The 16914-nt window shown below is 38.6% G+C and overlaps 1 protein-coding gene across 3 annotated transcripts in view; it reads right to left on the minus strand.

The window, feature by feature from the left end:
• LOC126299597 (exocyst complex component 1) overlaps positions 1–16914 on the minus strand; it is a 267483-nt gene that overhangs the window by 154837 nt on the left and 95732 nt on the right. For all 3 annotated transcript variants that reach the window (XM_049991619.1, XM_049991618.1, XM_049991620.1), the window contains 2 exons: positions 15368–15463; positions 6749–6857 (listed from right to left, as the gene is read on the minus strand). In XM_049991619.1, the coding sequence (XP_049847576.1) occupies positions 6749–6857; positions 15368–15463 (205 nt within the window). The remainder of the gene's footprint in view (positions 1–6748; positions 6858–15367; positions 15464–16914) is intronic.

Below are 16914 nucleotides of genomic sequence, written 5' to 3' on the forward strand. Positions count from 1 at the left end.
GAATGGTGGTCTATAACAACAGTGAGTGGCCTTCCATAGATATACTGTCGAAATTTGCACATGGGCCAGATCACAGTAAGACTTTCTCTTTCTGTAGTTGAGCAGTTTCTCTTGGCTTTTGTGAGTGTCCTAGAAGCATGGACTATAGCCTTCTCTTTTGCATCCGAAATTTGCACCAGAACAGCACCGATCCCATACCCACTGGCATCTGTGTGTAGTTCTATAGGTGCTCTCTCATCATATAGACCAAGTACAGGGTCAGTCATCATAGCTTTTCGCAGCACATCGAAAGAATCTTATTGAGCACCACCCAGGCTTTTAACAACTATTGGAGTGGTCTGGCTTTGATACAAAAGTCTTTGATAAAATGACTCTAATAAGAACATAATCCAAGGAAGCTTCTCACATCTCTAATACTTTTAGGAACAGGAAATTCCGTTAATCTGGCTGCACACCTTCGTCTGACACAAAGTGTCCAAGTATTTTGATTTCTTTTGCTCCAAAGAGATACTTTCTTGGATTAAGTTTCAGTCCACCTTGTTGGAGACACTTGAGAACGGCCCTCAGTCTTTTTATGTGTTCATCAAATGTATCTGAGAACACTATAATGTCATCTAAATAACAAAGACATTATCCATCATCCGTTCAAAAGTTGCTAGTGCATTACACAAACCAAACAGCATTACCTTAATTAAGCTCATACAGGCCCTCAGGGGTGATGAATGCATTTCTCTCAAGATCATCTCATGTACATTGATTTGCCAGTATCCCGAGTACATGTCCATGGTTGAGAAAAACTTAGCCTCCTTCAGACAATCTGGTGTAGCGTCAATTCGTAGAAGAGGGTAAATGCCTTTTTTAGTTATCTTATTAAGCTTCCTGTAATCAACACGAAAGCGCCAACTGCCATCCTTCTTCCTGACGAGAACCACTGGTGATGACCATGGGCTCTGCGAAGGTTGAATGATGTCATTCTTCATCATTTTCTCTACCTTGTCGCGAATTATTTGATGTTCCATTGCTGACACACGGTATGCTCTCTGGCTTATTGGTTTATGGTCTCCAGTGCTAATCCGGTGCTTCACCATTGATTTGTCTAATTTTCTCTTCACCTGCGGATTGACGCATTCAGAGAACTCTTGAAGAAGGGCAAGTAGATTCTTCTAATGTTCCTTAGTGAGATCTGGTGATAGTCGAGCTAGAAGATCTTATCTCTTAGTGGTAGCACTAATTTTGTCCACAGACTTGGCATGGGAAGTTTCTATAATGCTCATCTGTTCTGCAATTAATGGCTCTGCATTTGCTACACACATGTATCTTGGAAGGATCTGCAGTTCTCGGCGACAGTTAACTATCCACAATTTACTGAATCTGTTCTTAAATAAGACAACAGAGGCTGGGATGACCGAGTTATTCTTCAGTGGTGTGCTTCTCTTATATTCCACTACAAAATCCATGGGTTGATGCATGACATGACACATGTGTTACCTTTCTAGTGCTGTCTGCAGGAATGATCACTTCATCCAGCACACAGTCTCCACACACTCAGATGCGCATCTTTCTTTCTACAGTACCTCATCTAGTCTAGCATAATCTTCGAGCGACCACAGTCCATAATTGCCTGAGAAGCTTTCAAAAAGTCCCATCTGAGAATGACGTCACGACTACACTCTTGTAAGATGATGAATTCTATGGGCTGTGTATGGCCACGTATACCCACATGAATGACACATCTTTCAGTAGGATTTACATATTTCCCATTAGCCACCTCCAGCAGAGAAGTTTTGTTGTCAACAAATACGGTTTTCTGCAACTGGTGACGGTACTTCTCCAAAATGACTAAATATGATGCTCCAGGGTCCACAAGAGCTTGGGCGGGTAGGCCATCCATGAGGAATTTTGTGTAGTTTCCTATAATTTTTGTAGTGGTCGACGACAGTGTAGTTTGCTCCTTGACAGCCTCACCTCCGAGGAAGGTCACACACTTTGGTTTTCTAGGTTGCGGTGGCTAGGTGATCGGTTGGAGCTTCTAAACAGCGATGGAGACCTTGATCGGCATGTTGGGGAGCGTCCTCTCCAGCAGCTAGCTTGCGGCGATGGTGACCTACATCGTCCTGCACCCACATCATCTTGTTCAACTTCGTCATCCCAGAGTTGACGCCGGCTAAGATTGGTCTGCTGTCTTCTGGGCGGGCGTCATCAAATATCTGCTACCCTTCTGTGGTCCCGATCCTCCGTGGTGGAAACATACTGGTTGATTACCTTGGATTCTCCAGACGTCAGTCTTCCTTGGTGATCAAACAGGTTCCTCATGTGGCATTGTACGAATGTAACTTCGCCTGGGTCTCCACTTTTTCACCGTTTTAAAGGGAAATGAAGAACACGACACTGGGTTCAATGTCTGTTCCAGTTCCTCCCCTATGACCACTTGAAGTGTCTCGGTTTTTTGCTTGCCACGCAATCCAAGTGCCTTCTGATCTTCCCCCGTCACTACCTGAGGAAGAACACTTGTGGAATCAGTTTCTTCCACCATCGCAGACATCGATACGACGTTTGGAAGCCGTTCAAACTTCTTGCGTGTAATTCTTTTTTGATGCATTGTCTTGATATACTGGCACCATTTTATGAAGACATCTGCTGTTGAAACCTCCTTCAGGAGTAGGGATTGATACATGTCCTCAGCAACACCCTTAGTGAGATGTGCAACCTTATCTTCCTCCTTCATTCTAGGATCCACTATTTTACACAACTCCAAGATGTCTTGAATGTATGATGCTGTAGTTCCTCCTGGACGCTGTGCCCTGCACTTCTGTCATTGTATGTCGCTGAAATACTTGCGCAGTTCTGCCTGAAATACTTCCCAGCTTGTGGTGGTGGTGGTTAGTGTTTAACGTCCCATCAACAACGAGGTCATTAGAGACGGAGCGCAAGCTCGGGTTTGGGAAGGACTGGGAAGGAAATCGGCCGTGCCCTTTCAAAGGAACCATACCGGCATTTGCCTCAAACGATTTAGGGAAACCACGGAAAACCTAAATCAGGATGGCTGGAGACGGGATTGAACCGTCGTCCTCCCGAATGCGAGTCCAGTGTGCTAACCATTGAGCCACCTTGCTCGGTCCCAGCTTGTGAACTTCTCCTCGTTGTTCTCATACCATTGCTTGGCAGTGCCCTCCAAGTAGAAAAATATGTTAGCCAAACACACGGTGTCATCTCATTTGTTAACTTTGGCTACACGCTCATACACCTTCAGTCACTTGTTTGGATCTTGGCCACCGTCACCAGATAACCCGGGAGGACGTCTCATGTGGTGGCACACAATTGCTGTCATCATAACATCCTCTTCTTCTTCTTCTTCTTCTTCTTCTGTCTCTGATAGATTGTGATCTGTTGAATATGGCTACAATTTGGGTTTCTCACCACGTAAACGACGGCTCTCTCATGGCCGGATGGGAGCCACTGTCTCATCGATAATGTGCGCTATCACAAGTTCCAATACCCAGCCCCTCCACCAGAACACTGTTATGTAGAAGAAGGTGTAATTCGATGAATGTAGAATACTAACTTCACTTAACGAAGGTTTATTCAGCACTTGCACATACAAGAGTGCGGAGCGAACTGCCTCCGGCCAGAACACATACGGTATATATACAGTTACAGAACATTCCAGTACAATGATTTTTTATTTCTTTATTTTATTTATTTATTTATTTATTGTTCTGTGGGACCAAATTAAGGAGAAGTCTCCACGGTCATGGAACGAGTCAATACATGAAATTATAACACGATATTAGAAACAGATAAAATGAAATATAAAAAAAAAAAAAATATATTCAGGTGACAAGTCGTAAGTTTAAATAAAGAAAATCAACAATGTAACACCGGAATTTGCTTAATTTTTTAGCTCTTCCAGGAGCTCCTCGACAGAATAGAAGGAGTGATCCATGACGAAACTCTTCAGTTTAGACTTAAAAGAGTTTGGGCTACTGCTAAGATTTTTGAGTTCTTGTGGTAGCTTATTGAAAATGGAAGCAGCAGAATACTGCACTCCTTTCTGCACAAGAGTCAAGGAAGTGCAGTCCACATGCAGACTGGATTTCTGCCTAGTATTAACTGAGTGAAAGCTGCTAACTCTTGGGAATAGGCTAATATTGCTAACATCAAACGACATTAAAGAAAATATATACTGTGAGGGCAATGTCAGAATTCCCAGACTATTCAATAGAGGTTGACAAAAGGTTCTTGAACTTACACCACATATAGCTCGAACAGCCCATTTTTGAGCCAAAAATACCCTTTTTGAATCAGAAGAATTACCCCAAAAAATAATACCATACGACATAAGCTTATGAAAATATGCAAAGTAGACACAGTCAAAAGCCTTCGTTAAATCAAAGAAAACACCTAGTGTTCGCAACCTTTTATTTAATCCGTTCAAAACCACACAGAAAAAAGAGAATACAGCATTTTCAGTTGTTAAACCAATTCTAAAACCAAACTGTACATTCGACAACAAATTATGTGAATTTAAATGCTCCAGTAACCTTGTATATACAACCTTTTCGATAACTTTAGCAAACACCAATGGCATAGAAATAGGTCTAACATTGTCAACATTATCCGTCTCCCTTTTTATAAAGTGGCTTCACTACTGAGTACTTTAATCGGTCAGGAAACCGACCACTCCTAAAGGAAAAGTTACAGATATGGCTAAGTACTGGGCTAACATGCATAGAACAATACTTCAGTATTGTGCTAGATACTTCGTCATATCCATGAGAGTTCTTGGTCTTTAGTGATTTAATTATTAACTCAATCTCCCTCTTGTCAGTATCATGGAGGAGCATTTCAGGTAACAGTCTCAGAACATTTTTTTCTAAGAGCGCTATATGATTCCCTGTTGGGAGTAGGTTTCTATTTAGTTCACCTGCTATATTCAGAAAGTGATTATTAAATACTGTACATATGTGTGACTTATCAGTAACACGGACACTCCCACTACGCACTGATTCTATATCCTCGACCTGTCTCTGCAGACCAGCCACTTCCTTTACGACTGACCACATGGTTTTAATTTTATCCTGAGACTTAGCTATTCTATCTGCATACCACATACTTTTTGCCTTCCTAATAACATTTTTAAGCACCTTACAATACTATTTGTAATGGGCTGCTGCATTTATATTTTTACTGTATCTAACATTTTGATATAATTGCCATTTTGTTCTACAAGATATTCTTATCCATCTAGTCAGCCACCCAAGCTGCCTGTTTGTGCTAGTACCCTGTTTTGAACGCTCTAATGGAAAGCAACTTTCAAAGAGCATGAGAAAAGTCTTGAGAATAGCATTATATTTAGCATCTACTGTATCAGCGCTATAAACATCTTGCCACTCTTGTTCCTTGATAAGGTTTACAAAGGTCTCTACAGCAACTGGATCAGCTTTCCTACACAGCTGATGAATATATTTAACACATGTTGCAGCACAAAAATCTTTTAGAGTTAAAATTTATGCATCATGATCTGAAAGGCCATTCACCTTTTTGCTAACAGAATGCCCTTCTAGTAATAAGGAATGAACAAAATGTTGTCTGTGGTTGTTCTACTGTTCCCTTGCACTCTCGTTGGAAAGAATACGGTTTGCATAAGACTATATGAATTAAGGTGGTCTACCAGCATCCTCTTCCTTGCACAATCACTTATACAATTAATATTGAAGTCACCACATATAACTAACTTTTTGTATTTCCTATAAAATGAACCAAGAACCTCCTCTAGCTTTAGCAAAAATGTTGTGAAATCGGAGTCTGGGGATCTATAAATAACAACAGTTAGAAGTTTAACTCCGTTAAATTCAACCACACCTGCACAACATTCAAACACCTTCTCAGTGCAGTACTTTGAAACATCAATTGATTCCGTTTTTCACATACATGGCTACTCCCCCACACCGCAAAGAGCTCCTCAAAAAACTGCCAGCCAACCTGTATCCTGGTAAAGGAAGCCTCTGAATTATCTCCTTATTAAGAAGTGTTCAGATATACCAATAATTTCAGAGTCAACATCTATAAGCAGTTCACTAACTTTATCTCTAATACCTTGTATATTTTGATGAAATATACTAATTCCCTCATTACTCGGATACCTAAGCTTTGTCAAAAGTGGTTCCTTTGTTAGAGAGACTTCCCTTAAGCAGGAATACCTATCAGCTGACTTCAATCTAAAAAAGGCGCACCTCTAACACCCACTACTGCAGGAATTTTCTCATGAGTGATCCCACCAACCCCACCTATTTATATGTGTGGATACTTCTAGAATGTCCTCGAACCGAATACAGAAATTAAAGTTATGAACTCATGACCCTCCATGCAAGTCTAGTATCATAACCGCTACACCACAGTGACAGTGCTACTCAGCTTCTTCTGCGACACTATGCAAAGGATGGAAAATGACTGTGCAGCCCACTGTGATGATATGTTGTCTCATTCTTGTTAGCCCCACTCTCTACATGAACATCAGTACAGACGCAACGAACAAGGCACAAGCTACAACCTTAATACACAGCAATCTGCAATCATTAATTTTTTATGGCTGACAAATATAAAATGACTGATCGAAGGCAGTACTTGACAAATGCATTGGCTACAATTCTGTAGCAGTCATTATCCTGTGTGCCTCACACATTTTATAGGTTTGATTTTCACAGAAATGTTAACATTTATAAAATAACTATTACTTATCGAACCTTACCTGATGTAACTATAACTTCACTTGGAACTTGAATGCTTTGAGCTCGACTGTTGTCTCTTGGAATGTTCTGAAAGGGCAGTGGTTGCTTTGGGAAGTATTTTGTATAATTCTGAAAAGGTGAGATTATTTTTTTTAATCAAAGACTGTGATAAAAACATTAAAGGACATTATATTAAATTAATATTGTAGTTTTCAATGTTTACGACAAAATTAATCTACTTTAAGCATAGAATTCCAAGTAACATACACAGAAAAAAACTAAAAAGGTGACACAGTGATGAGAAGGATGTACTGAATAATTGTATAAAGGCTTGAAAATTGATGAAACCTCAGAATACATAAGTACAAAGAGAAGAAAAAAAATTTGAATTGTCAGGGTCTCCAGTCAGTAGGCCTGAGTTCAAAAGCATCTTGAAAAATATCACAGCAACAAGGATATATACTGAAAACAGTATTCAAAGCCACTGATTCAAGAAATAACAATAATTAGCATAGACTGAAGAAATTTTTTAAGAAGTTTCATGAACAGATGATTATAACAGAGAATGAAAGATTGACTACATCACCTACAACTGAATGCATAAACCTACAGACTAATCCCTAAAATCACAGTTGCAATGTGTATGGGAGGAATCCAACTTATGGGACACAAAGAAAGAATGGACTGAAACAAGCTCACCCATCAGATACACATACTTTAAAAAGAAATTACTAGACCCAACAGGTGAAAACAAATTTAAAAAATTAGAACTGAAAAATCTACAGGACTAAGATGTAATCAGCAAACTCTCACAAACACATGATTTTGAGGAAGAAGAGAAAAGGATCAAATAACAGACATGGACAGAGCAACAGAAGCATAATCACTTCTTGTACGTGAAAGATTATTGGGCTAAAAGGAAGACCAATAAATGTTGATATCACATTGTCCTAAGTGACCTGTTCATGAAAGAAGAAACAGTTACAAATAACACCACTTGGAGCACTCAATATTTGTGTTTTTAGATTCATTAGTTACAATACATGGTGTCAAACGCAGTTAAAAAATTACAAGATTAAAATGTTCACTAAAATTTATAAAATGCACATAGGCTGAAGGTCACTTGTAGCTTGCACTACCCCCACCCATTGGTCCCTAAAATATGGGCCAAGCTCATATACCAGCCACTCTCCCTCCTGCATTCCTAGCTGGGAAACTGGTTGCCTGTGTATTGCCGTCTTTAACTCTAGCTCTTCAGAGGATTAACTCCAAACACTAACAAGATATCTTTCATTTGTGTGTGTCTATCAACAACTCAATGCTTCCGCTCTCTAGTAAGTGGTCTTCTTTAATCCACAACTATTTACATTCTACAAGAATTTTCCTATGAGATTTAGAATAGAACGTAATTTGATAAATTGTGGAGTTGGGTTTTTTTTTTTTTTTAAGAAGTAGAAACACAGAGGCCCTCCTGAGCCTTGCTACATCCTATAATTTAAATGCTGAAATAAATACTGCAACCCCAGCATACAAACTTGTGAAACAGCTGTACATCAGTTCCTAGTCAAGAAGAGTTTACACAGCACTTCACTAAACATTTTGAACGTAGGCTTCAGTGACCACATAGTTCAAATACTAAGCTTGAAAGTAGAAGGCAATATTGGGAACATATCTTTAACAATCATTAGTTGATGATATAGTCAGGATAGCAGAATACTTTAACAGCTTACTTAACAAAGAAAAATGGTCACAGATTTATAAAATTAGTGACCTGGATGAAAAATTTAACAGCTTCAGTGATATAAAACCATTACTTTCAAATCTCATTTCCAATGAAAACTGTAATCACAAGGAGAAACTCTAGAGGTGCTCCCAGGCCCCAAATGCAAGAAACTTTTATTGTTTAAATTTTACAAAGAGACCATCCTTTTTGCCCACTGCCTTTCCATTGATACTACAACACTCAATTGGTTCATGCTGTAATAGGCCAAATCATGGTCAGCAAAGCTTGTACCATACTTAGGTGAAAGGTGCTTCGCCGAGCACACTAAGGGAAGCCATATAACTCTTGTTTCTATTTGAGGAGTGCCAGCAGTTTGTCCAATCTCCCATGTGGGCAAAACCAACTAGATGTGGATTCATTACCAAAGTGCACTGCTCTCATTGCAAACACCCATGCTACAAGGCTCCCGAGTGTTGAGCACTGGCATGTACCTACAGTAAAAAGATTAAATACAAGAGAGCAAATTGTCTGGCTAATCAAATAGGTTACTGAGGTGCTCAAAGGAATGCAAATCTGAGAAAGATGAACAGGAGAGGTTCTGCCACTGTCCCTCACTCCTCTTCTGCAAAGCAAATACAGTAAGAGAGGTAAAATCAACAACAGACCATCTACCTTCATCATTCATACAGATGCACAAATGAGTGATTTGTTCATTAAATCTAATCACAGTAGAGAACTAATACTATGGGGTTGTACACTGAGTGGATAAGATGGATGGCAGTACCAGTTCACATTTCAAGTTGTGTGGAAGCATGACCATGATTTTGATGCTATCTTAGGCAATGATTTCTTGTACCAGTTTCAACACACAGTTATCTTTCAAACACAGGAATACCAGATTGATAGAAATGCCCACCATTTTTGCAGTGTTCTCACTACACAAACATCAGGGAGTCCAGAACAAATGGACACATTCTGACAATCCACTAAACCATGTACTGCAGAAAATATTGAATGGTACAGAAAAAATCATTTGGATAGAGGTGAAGAGAGATTTTTTAGGAGGGGATTTTTCTTAGTGGATCCATTAATGAGAAATGAAGTTTTAGATGGTAAGAAGATGCATGTGAAGTGATGGTTACCTAGAATGAGTGTGTCAGAAGAGGGTATTTTTGCATGTAAGCATAGATAATTCTGGAAGCAGAAATGTTAAAATTTCCTGGTGTGCCATACTCATCAAAGTGTGTGAAGTAAATACTTATGAGACAACAGCACACCAGAAAAACTCACAGCCTGAAATAACAGTTTACATAAATTCCACCTCAGTTACGCCACCTTTTGAAGTAGAAATTGGAAAGAAACTTTTAACTCCTGTGGAAGTCAGAGCAGGATATATTGTATACTGTTCCAGCCAAATTTGCAACTTTGAAGAAAAGAAACAATTTCCAGCAACTCCTTAACATACCATGAGATTCCTATTGGTGATGACAGATCTATAACACAGAAACCATAATGCATAGCCTATCACTTGCTGCTTGTACTAAAGAAAAATATTACAGATTCGCTAGAAACAGGAGTAATTCAACCTTCTTTCAGTCCCTGGGTTTCACCAATAGCGATTGTCCCCAAGAAAGTCAGTAATGGAGAAAAGGCTTATCATGGGGTTTAAGGCCCTTCATCTGTCTAGTATACCTGGATGACATAACTGTTTTTTCCAAGTACAATGAGAGAACACACAGTATAACTGAAAAATGTGGTAACTGAACTCATGTTAGTGACGCTAATCTAAACCTGAAATTTAAAAAAATCAGTTTCACACAATCACAAGTGCGCTATCTTTCGGCAGATGGGTTAAGACCGACCAGCAGTTAATGAACACAATGGACAATTTTCCAGCACCAAGGTATGTTAAAGAATTGCAGTCATTTCTTGGGATAACAAATTACTATTGTTGTTTCATGGAGAGCTATGCAGCCACTGTGAAACCTCTCACAATATTATTGAAGAACGGAATGCCTTTTGGTTGGACTGTAGGTGTACCACATTAAAAATCAAAGAAATTCTAACAAGTTCACCTGCTTGCCTGGAATTTGTGCTACTTCTTACCTTGTTGTGACATTCTAGCAAGATCACATGTAGGCTGCATTTTGAGTCAAACAGAGACAGCAAAGAAAAACCAACTAGTTATGCACCATACTAACTGATTCAAGCTGAGGAAAATTACACAACCACAGAAAAATAACTTCCAACACTATTTTGGCACCCATTACTTTATCCATATGGGTGTCATTTCACACCAGTCGATCATGTGCCCTGACAACGGTTGCTGAGTTCATAAGATCCCAGCAGCAAATTTGTTAGATGGGCCTTAAGACTTAGTGAGTATGACGTAATCAAACACAAGCCTGGCACATTAAATTCAGAATGCAGGTGACTTGATTAGGAAAATTAAGGTCCTGCAATTAATGGTGTTCTTATAGAGGAATTACGAAAAGGCACAAGAATCCGATGCCACATGTAGAAAACTGGCTACCTATCCAGATTTTATAACAAGAGATGATGCTTTATGCAAGCAAAATGGCTCTTGAAGAATGGATATTAACCACAAAAGCTATTCACACATGCATACTGCAACAATGTCACAATAGGATACATGCATGTCTTATTAGGGAAACTTTCATGCACGTGAAAGTGACAGGCCATTTTTGGTAGCTGCAGCAAAAGAAAGGAGTAGAACAGGGTTAGCCACGGCCTGTAAAATACCAATGTGCTGCCCATGTATAGTCTGAGGCTCAGCTTGTCTCGGTACTACTTGGTATGTCACACATTTACTGGGTACTCCTTGGTACAGTACGAAATATCATTTGCGAGTGGAATGCAACATTTTCTTCCAGCATTTGGTGCAGCTTATTTTAGTTGGTGTGACTTTCTGCAATTCATAAGAATTGTGGTGTAAGCACTGTTTATCCTTCACTATTTGTTTATGCTAAAAAGGAAGTTCACAGGTCCAGTTGCCATGTGCACAAAAGGAGGTAGTATAGCAATCTATCATCACAGCCTTTAAAAATAAATAAGCACTACAGAGGAGAAGGATGAGAACTCTCAGTACCTATTATGTAGTTGTGTAATTGGTGGATACCACAAATTTGCTATGAAAGAGCATTACAACACAGTACCGGAATAATTAAGATTTAGTTGACAACAAAAGAGCTAAAAATTATAACAATCGAAAGACAATTTGTATGGGCTTTACTGTTTTGTACATCAAGAAGCTCTCTAAGTAAAATATGAATGCACACAACACACAATGGAACTGGTGGTGCAAATAGTAAATTTTCTGAAGCCACTTGTGTTATTACATCATCGGCTGCAACAGTTTCTGGTGGGATTGAACAAAGAGTATAGAGATGTTATATATTATTGGAAAGTACATTGCCTAAATGAGTTTTCAGTTTAAATGTGATTATTGTTGAATTTCTGAAGGAAAAAGGAAGAATATAACAACAATTACAAGATCCAGAATGGATTGCTGAGTTTGCATTTCAAACAGAGTTGACCACAGACTGCCCTCAGTAATACACTGTAAGGTGAGGAGTGACCTATTTCTGAAGCCATGACATAAGTGGATGCATTTAAAAAGAAAATCACATTGTGGATGGGGACAACTTCTGACAAGGAACACTGTCCATTTCACTAAGGTCGCTGATGCTAAAGAAAAATACTCTGTTGCAGTGAAAGCTGTTGCAGTGAAAGAATTACAGGAACAGCTTTCTCAATATTTGAGGACACTGTTAATCTTACATCTGCTTTTTAAACAGTTTACCATTGCAGTTGAATACATCCCTGTGCATCTGCAAATGGAACCAGTCAATCTGAAAAGTAATGCCCATTTAAAACACACACACTTTTTTCTTAAATGGGCCCAAGAGTTTCAAGTTTTTTCCTTGGGAAGAGTTTCCAAGTCTTTATAATAAGGTTGCAAATGGGATATTAATGTTTCAATCAACACAGGTGCATGAAAGGTTTTTTTTCTGATTCTAAAACCAAATACGTCAAAATGATATAGCAACCTGAGTGATGATCTCTGAAACTGTCTGCATCTGTGCATATGTGAACAGTTTATGCCAGATACAAATTTTATTATAGCTTTAGTGTATCAAAAATAATTACATGATACCAAAAATTTGTTTCATTTGTAAACTATGTTATTGAGACATATGAAATACAGTCGCATGTGGCACTTTCACAGTACCCCCCCCCCCCTCCCCTCCCACCTTTTCTTCCCACTCAGACAGCATGGCATGATAGAGGGGGATGCGTGCGCTCGAACAAGAGAGATTGGATGTGTGCATGAGCACCACACATGAGCCGAGGTCTTGGCTGTCCTTGATGTAGAAGATTACATTCAAAATTGTCTCCCTTGCACTAAGAATAAGCAAGGACAATGACCAAACATATCTTTTCAAACTCTACTAGTGACAATAGGACCTTTTGAAATTATAGCACTCGATATCATGGGACCATCCCCTGTAACGGCAAAATAACATATCTTTTATTTATTACTGACCATTTCTCCCACTATTTTAGTGTGATACAGAATGATGAGTCCTACATTGATGTCTTAAGCGCCTTCTTGCTTCCCACTGTTGAAGAGCAATTTGGGGATGGCGATTGCATCTTTCAACATGATTGAGCTCCTGTTGATACTGCATGGGGCGGAGTGGTTACATGACAATAACATCCCTGTAATGGACTGGCCTGCACAGAGTCCTGACCTGTATCCTATAGAACACCTTTAGCATGTTTTGGAATGCCGACTTTGTGCCAGGCCTCACTGACAGACATCGATACCTCTCCTCACTGCAGCACTCCGTGAAGAATGGGTTGCAATTCCCCAAGAAACATTCCAGCACCTGATTGTGAGAGTAGAAGCTGTCACCCAGAGTAAGAGTGGGCAAACACCATATTTAATTCCAGCATTACCGATGGAGGGCACCACGAACTTGTAAGGCATTTTCAGCCAGGTGTCTGGATACTCTTGATCACATTGTGTACATCTACGTACATGCTCCACAAGCCACCATATGGTTCACAGCAGAGGGTACCCTATATGACTATCTATCAATTGAAACTGGTAGAAGTATACTCTGAACTACACTGGAAATTCTGTAATTCTCCAGCAGACAAAGCTGTACAGGTCTGTGGATCACATTTGACTATTAGGTAGTTCTTGATTCATCAAGCTATGTATTTGCAAGCAAATTTCCAGGATATAGGTAAGATGTAAAGCCTATATCCTTCCATTTCACAGTTCTGGCAGGATTCTGGTACATTGGATGGTAAACAGTGGAAAATTCACGGTACACAATGTGGCGATCTGATGCCAGGGTGTGGATATGGCAAATACCCAATGAACGTCATCTGTCAGTGTGTGTAGTGCCAACAGTAAAATTCGGAAACGGTGGTTTTATGGTGTGGTCATGTTTGTTTATGTAGGGGGCATTTTTATTCCATTTGTAGTGAGCTGTGATGGCTGATGGTGGTGCTAAGAAACAAATTCCACACAGTCAAGTGAGAGATGTAATTTGAAGGATATACACTTTCATCAAGCACAAAGCATGCATATGCGAGTATCTGCAACTGTTGCTTGGAACCGGCAACAATGCAATCCCTGTCCATTTCTCAACCTGCATGAACTGCCATCATTTGTGGAATGCACTGTAAGTAAATATGGTGTAGTACTGCAAGTGTCAGTAATGAGACCACTTCTGTTCCTTTTTTGCATTAATGATCTAAGGTTCAACATGAATACACATAAAATGATCATAATTGTAGATGACACCATAATTCTATTAAAAGGTGCACTTAAGAACAAATTACAGCAGTCAGTAAAAACACTTTCGCAAAACAACTTAGCAACTGCACACGTAACTATCAGCTTGTAATAAATAGTAAAATAAACTAGCGCGCTAAAATTTCACAATGCTCTGAACAAGGGTATGTATATCCCATTTCTCTCCCCCTCTGTCTCAATGATGAACCAGTTAGTAATTCTTAGGCATATGGCTGCAAAGCAATGTAAAATGGAGTAAGCATGTAGAATATCTTAACACAAAATTGAGCAAGACCTGTTTTCTTCTTTGTCCACTGAAATCCTGCTATAGTGAGAAAACAATACAAAGTGCATATCATGCCTACTTTCATTCTCACCTTCAATAAGGGGTCACATTTCAGGGAAACTCTAAAGCAGCAATCAGCACATTCAAATTGCTAACAAGTTCTCTAGAATCATTCTTGGATGCAAATCTAAAGACTTCAAGATCTCCAGTATCCTCAGTAACCATGTATCTACATTATGGTAAACCTTACAGTTTTTAAAATAAATGTAACAGATATGGAGTGCAAAAAAAGAATAATTTATATTCATGATCACTCTACCATACAAAACAAAAATTTACATATGACCCAAATAAACACATCCTTGTGGCAAAATTGTACTCTCTACTAAACTTCGTTACAAAGTTTACAAAACAGAAAATATCAATATCAAATCCTTTCAAAAATATTTAAAGTCATATTCACAGCACCACTGCTTTTAGTCCACTGTACATGAAGTGTACTATTTGTAATTTTAAATATATAGAAACCACTTTTGCCTGTACATATATAAATAGTGTCTTGTGCACAAGTTGTTTCTACAGAAAAATAAAAATTAAACACAATAAAATCAAATTTCATTTGCTGTCAAAAGTAAGTGATAAATTTTCTGTATACATTTCCCATTTTTCTCAAAATGTATTTACACAACTAAAAGTAAATCTAAATTACTTTATTATATTTCATTATTTTCTCTTATTGAATACTGTTTACTTTCTCATATTTCCCTTAGTTTTCTGTCTCTGTTTAAATTACTTACTTCATATAATGACATTATGAATTCTTGTCTCTCCTGTACATTCACTGCGACCCACTTGTACACTTTGTCGAAGTGGATGTCCATTTCATGTGTATCCTGCAAAATTATGTAATATTACTTTGAATATTTATTTATTAAATTTGACATCAATGTCAATAACACAATGTCACAGATAGAAGTCTGGGTGGATAACAGTAATGTTAACTGCAGCCGCACCATATATGTGAGCCCTTAATCAATGCCTGCAACCACATGTCCAAGTGTTTAATCTGCCTCTACCCCACAGAGATTCCAATTTTGTAAACCAATTTAACCTCTTCCTTATGCTGGCACTCTGATGGTAGGCTTGGGCACCCCTATTTGAGACTTTTCTGTAAATTAACAACCGGACACTTTTAAATGTCAATAGCATTGAATTTTAACTCATTTCTTTCTATCAGCTGCAAGTAATTTGTTTCATTTGTTTACATTCAAGGCATTGAGATGAGAAAAAAAAGGCTTACCTGATGTGGCACAGTTTGCAGAGAGACTACTAACTACTAGCGTTAAATTCAATAAAATAGGAATCAACACAAAATATATGTTACATCTTGAAACATTTTTCCTGTTATATGATTTAGTCATAATTCTCTCTCTCTCTCTCTCTCTCTCTCTCTCTCTCTCTCTCTCTCTCTCTCCCTCCTAGCATCAATTGTCCTGTTATTTACAATTCATGAAATTTATATCTTTATTTATTTTAATTTATTGGCCAGATGCCCTTTCTGCCAACAAATTTGTCACTTAATCCAAGACAAAGAAGTTGTGTGCGCCATCTGTGTGTGAATTAAACAAATTTTATTCTGTGTGTTATCATATTTTAACTACTTGGATATCATTCTTTATAAGGCAGAGATTGGTGATGAGCCCAGGATTTTTCAAACCAGTGTTGAAAACTGCCTAACATGCTCACTACGACTGTTCTGTGTATCAGGCCAATGTTTATAATCTACCATATGGATTTCATTAGGGTTTGGCTCACCTCCCTGTCTCACAAACTAGTCCCCTGTGTCTTAAGCAGGTCAAGATTCAGCTACTATTAGAAAAAAACAATTTGCAGAAACTGAGAAGATATATGAAGTTGCATAACTTGTCTCCTGTCGTTACGTGTTTCCACATGATCAGTTTATCATGTACTGTATACATTAATTCAGCAAATATTAAATTGTATCATCATCTTTGTCCATATTAGTTTAACTGACACACACACACACACACACACACACACACACACACACACACACGTTAGATATGAAGTAAGCTTTGGCTTGCCTCTCACAACACGACTACGAAGCATTAACTAATGGCAACAAAGTTCACAACTCTTACACCCGGTCAGTTGCTACCTGCAGTGTATCTTTGGGAACATGTTTCACAACTTGCATGAAAAATGATGTCTTGATAACCAAAAGTCAGGAGCTGCAGATACAGTGGATGTAGGTACAACATAAGGATAGAAGCAGAATTTTACTGAGCATGGGTCTTGCAGCATTATTATAAGAATGGTGGCT

The sequence above is a fragment of the Schistocerca gregaria genome, chromosome X (genome assembly GCF_023897955.1).
Source record: "Schistocerca gregaria isolate iqSchGreg1 chromosome X, iqSchGreg1.2, whole genome shotgun sequence".
NCBI lineage: Eukaryota > Metazoa > Arthropoda > Insecta > Orthoptera > Acrididae > Schistocerca > Schistocerca gregaria.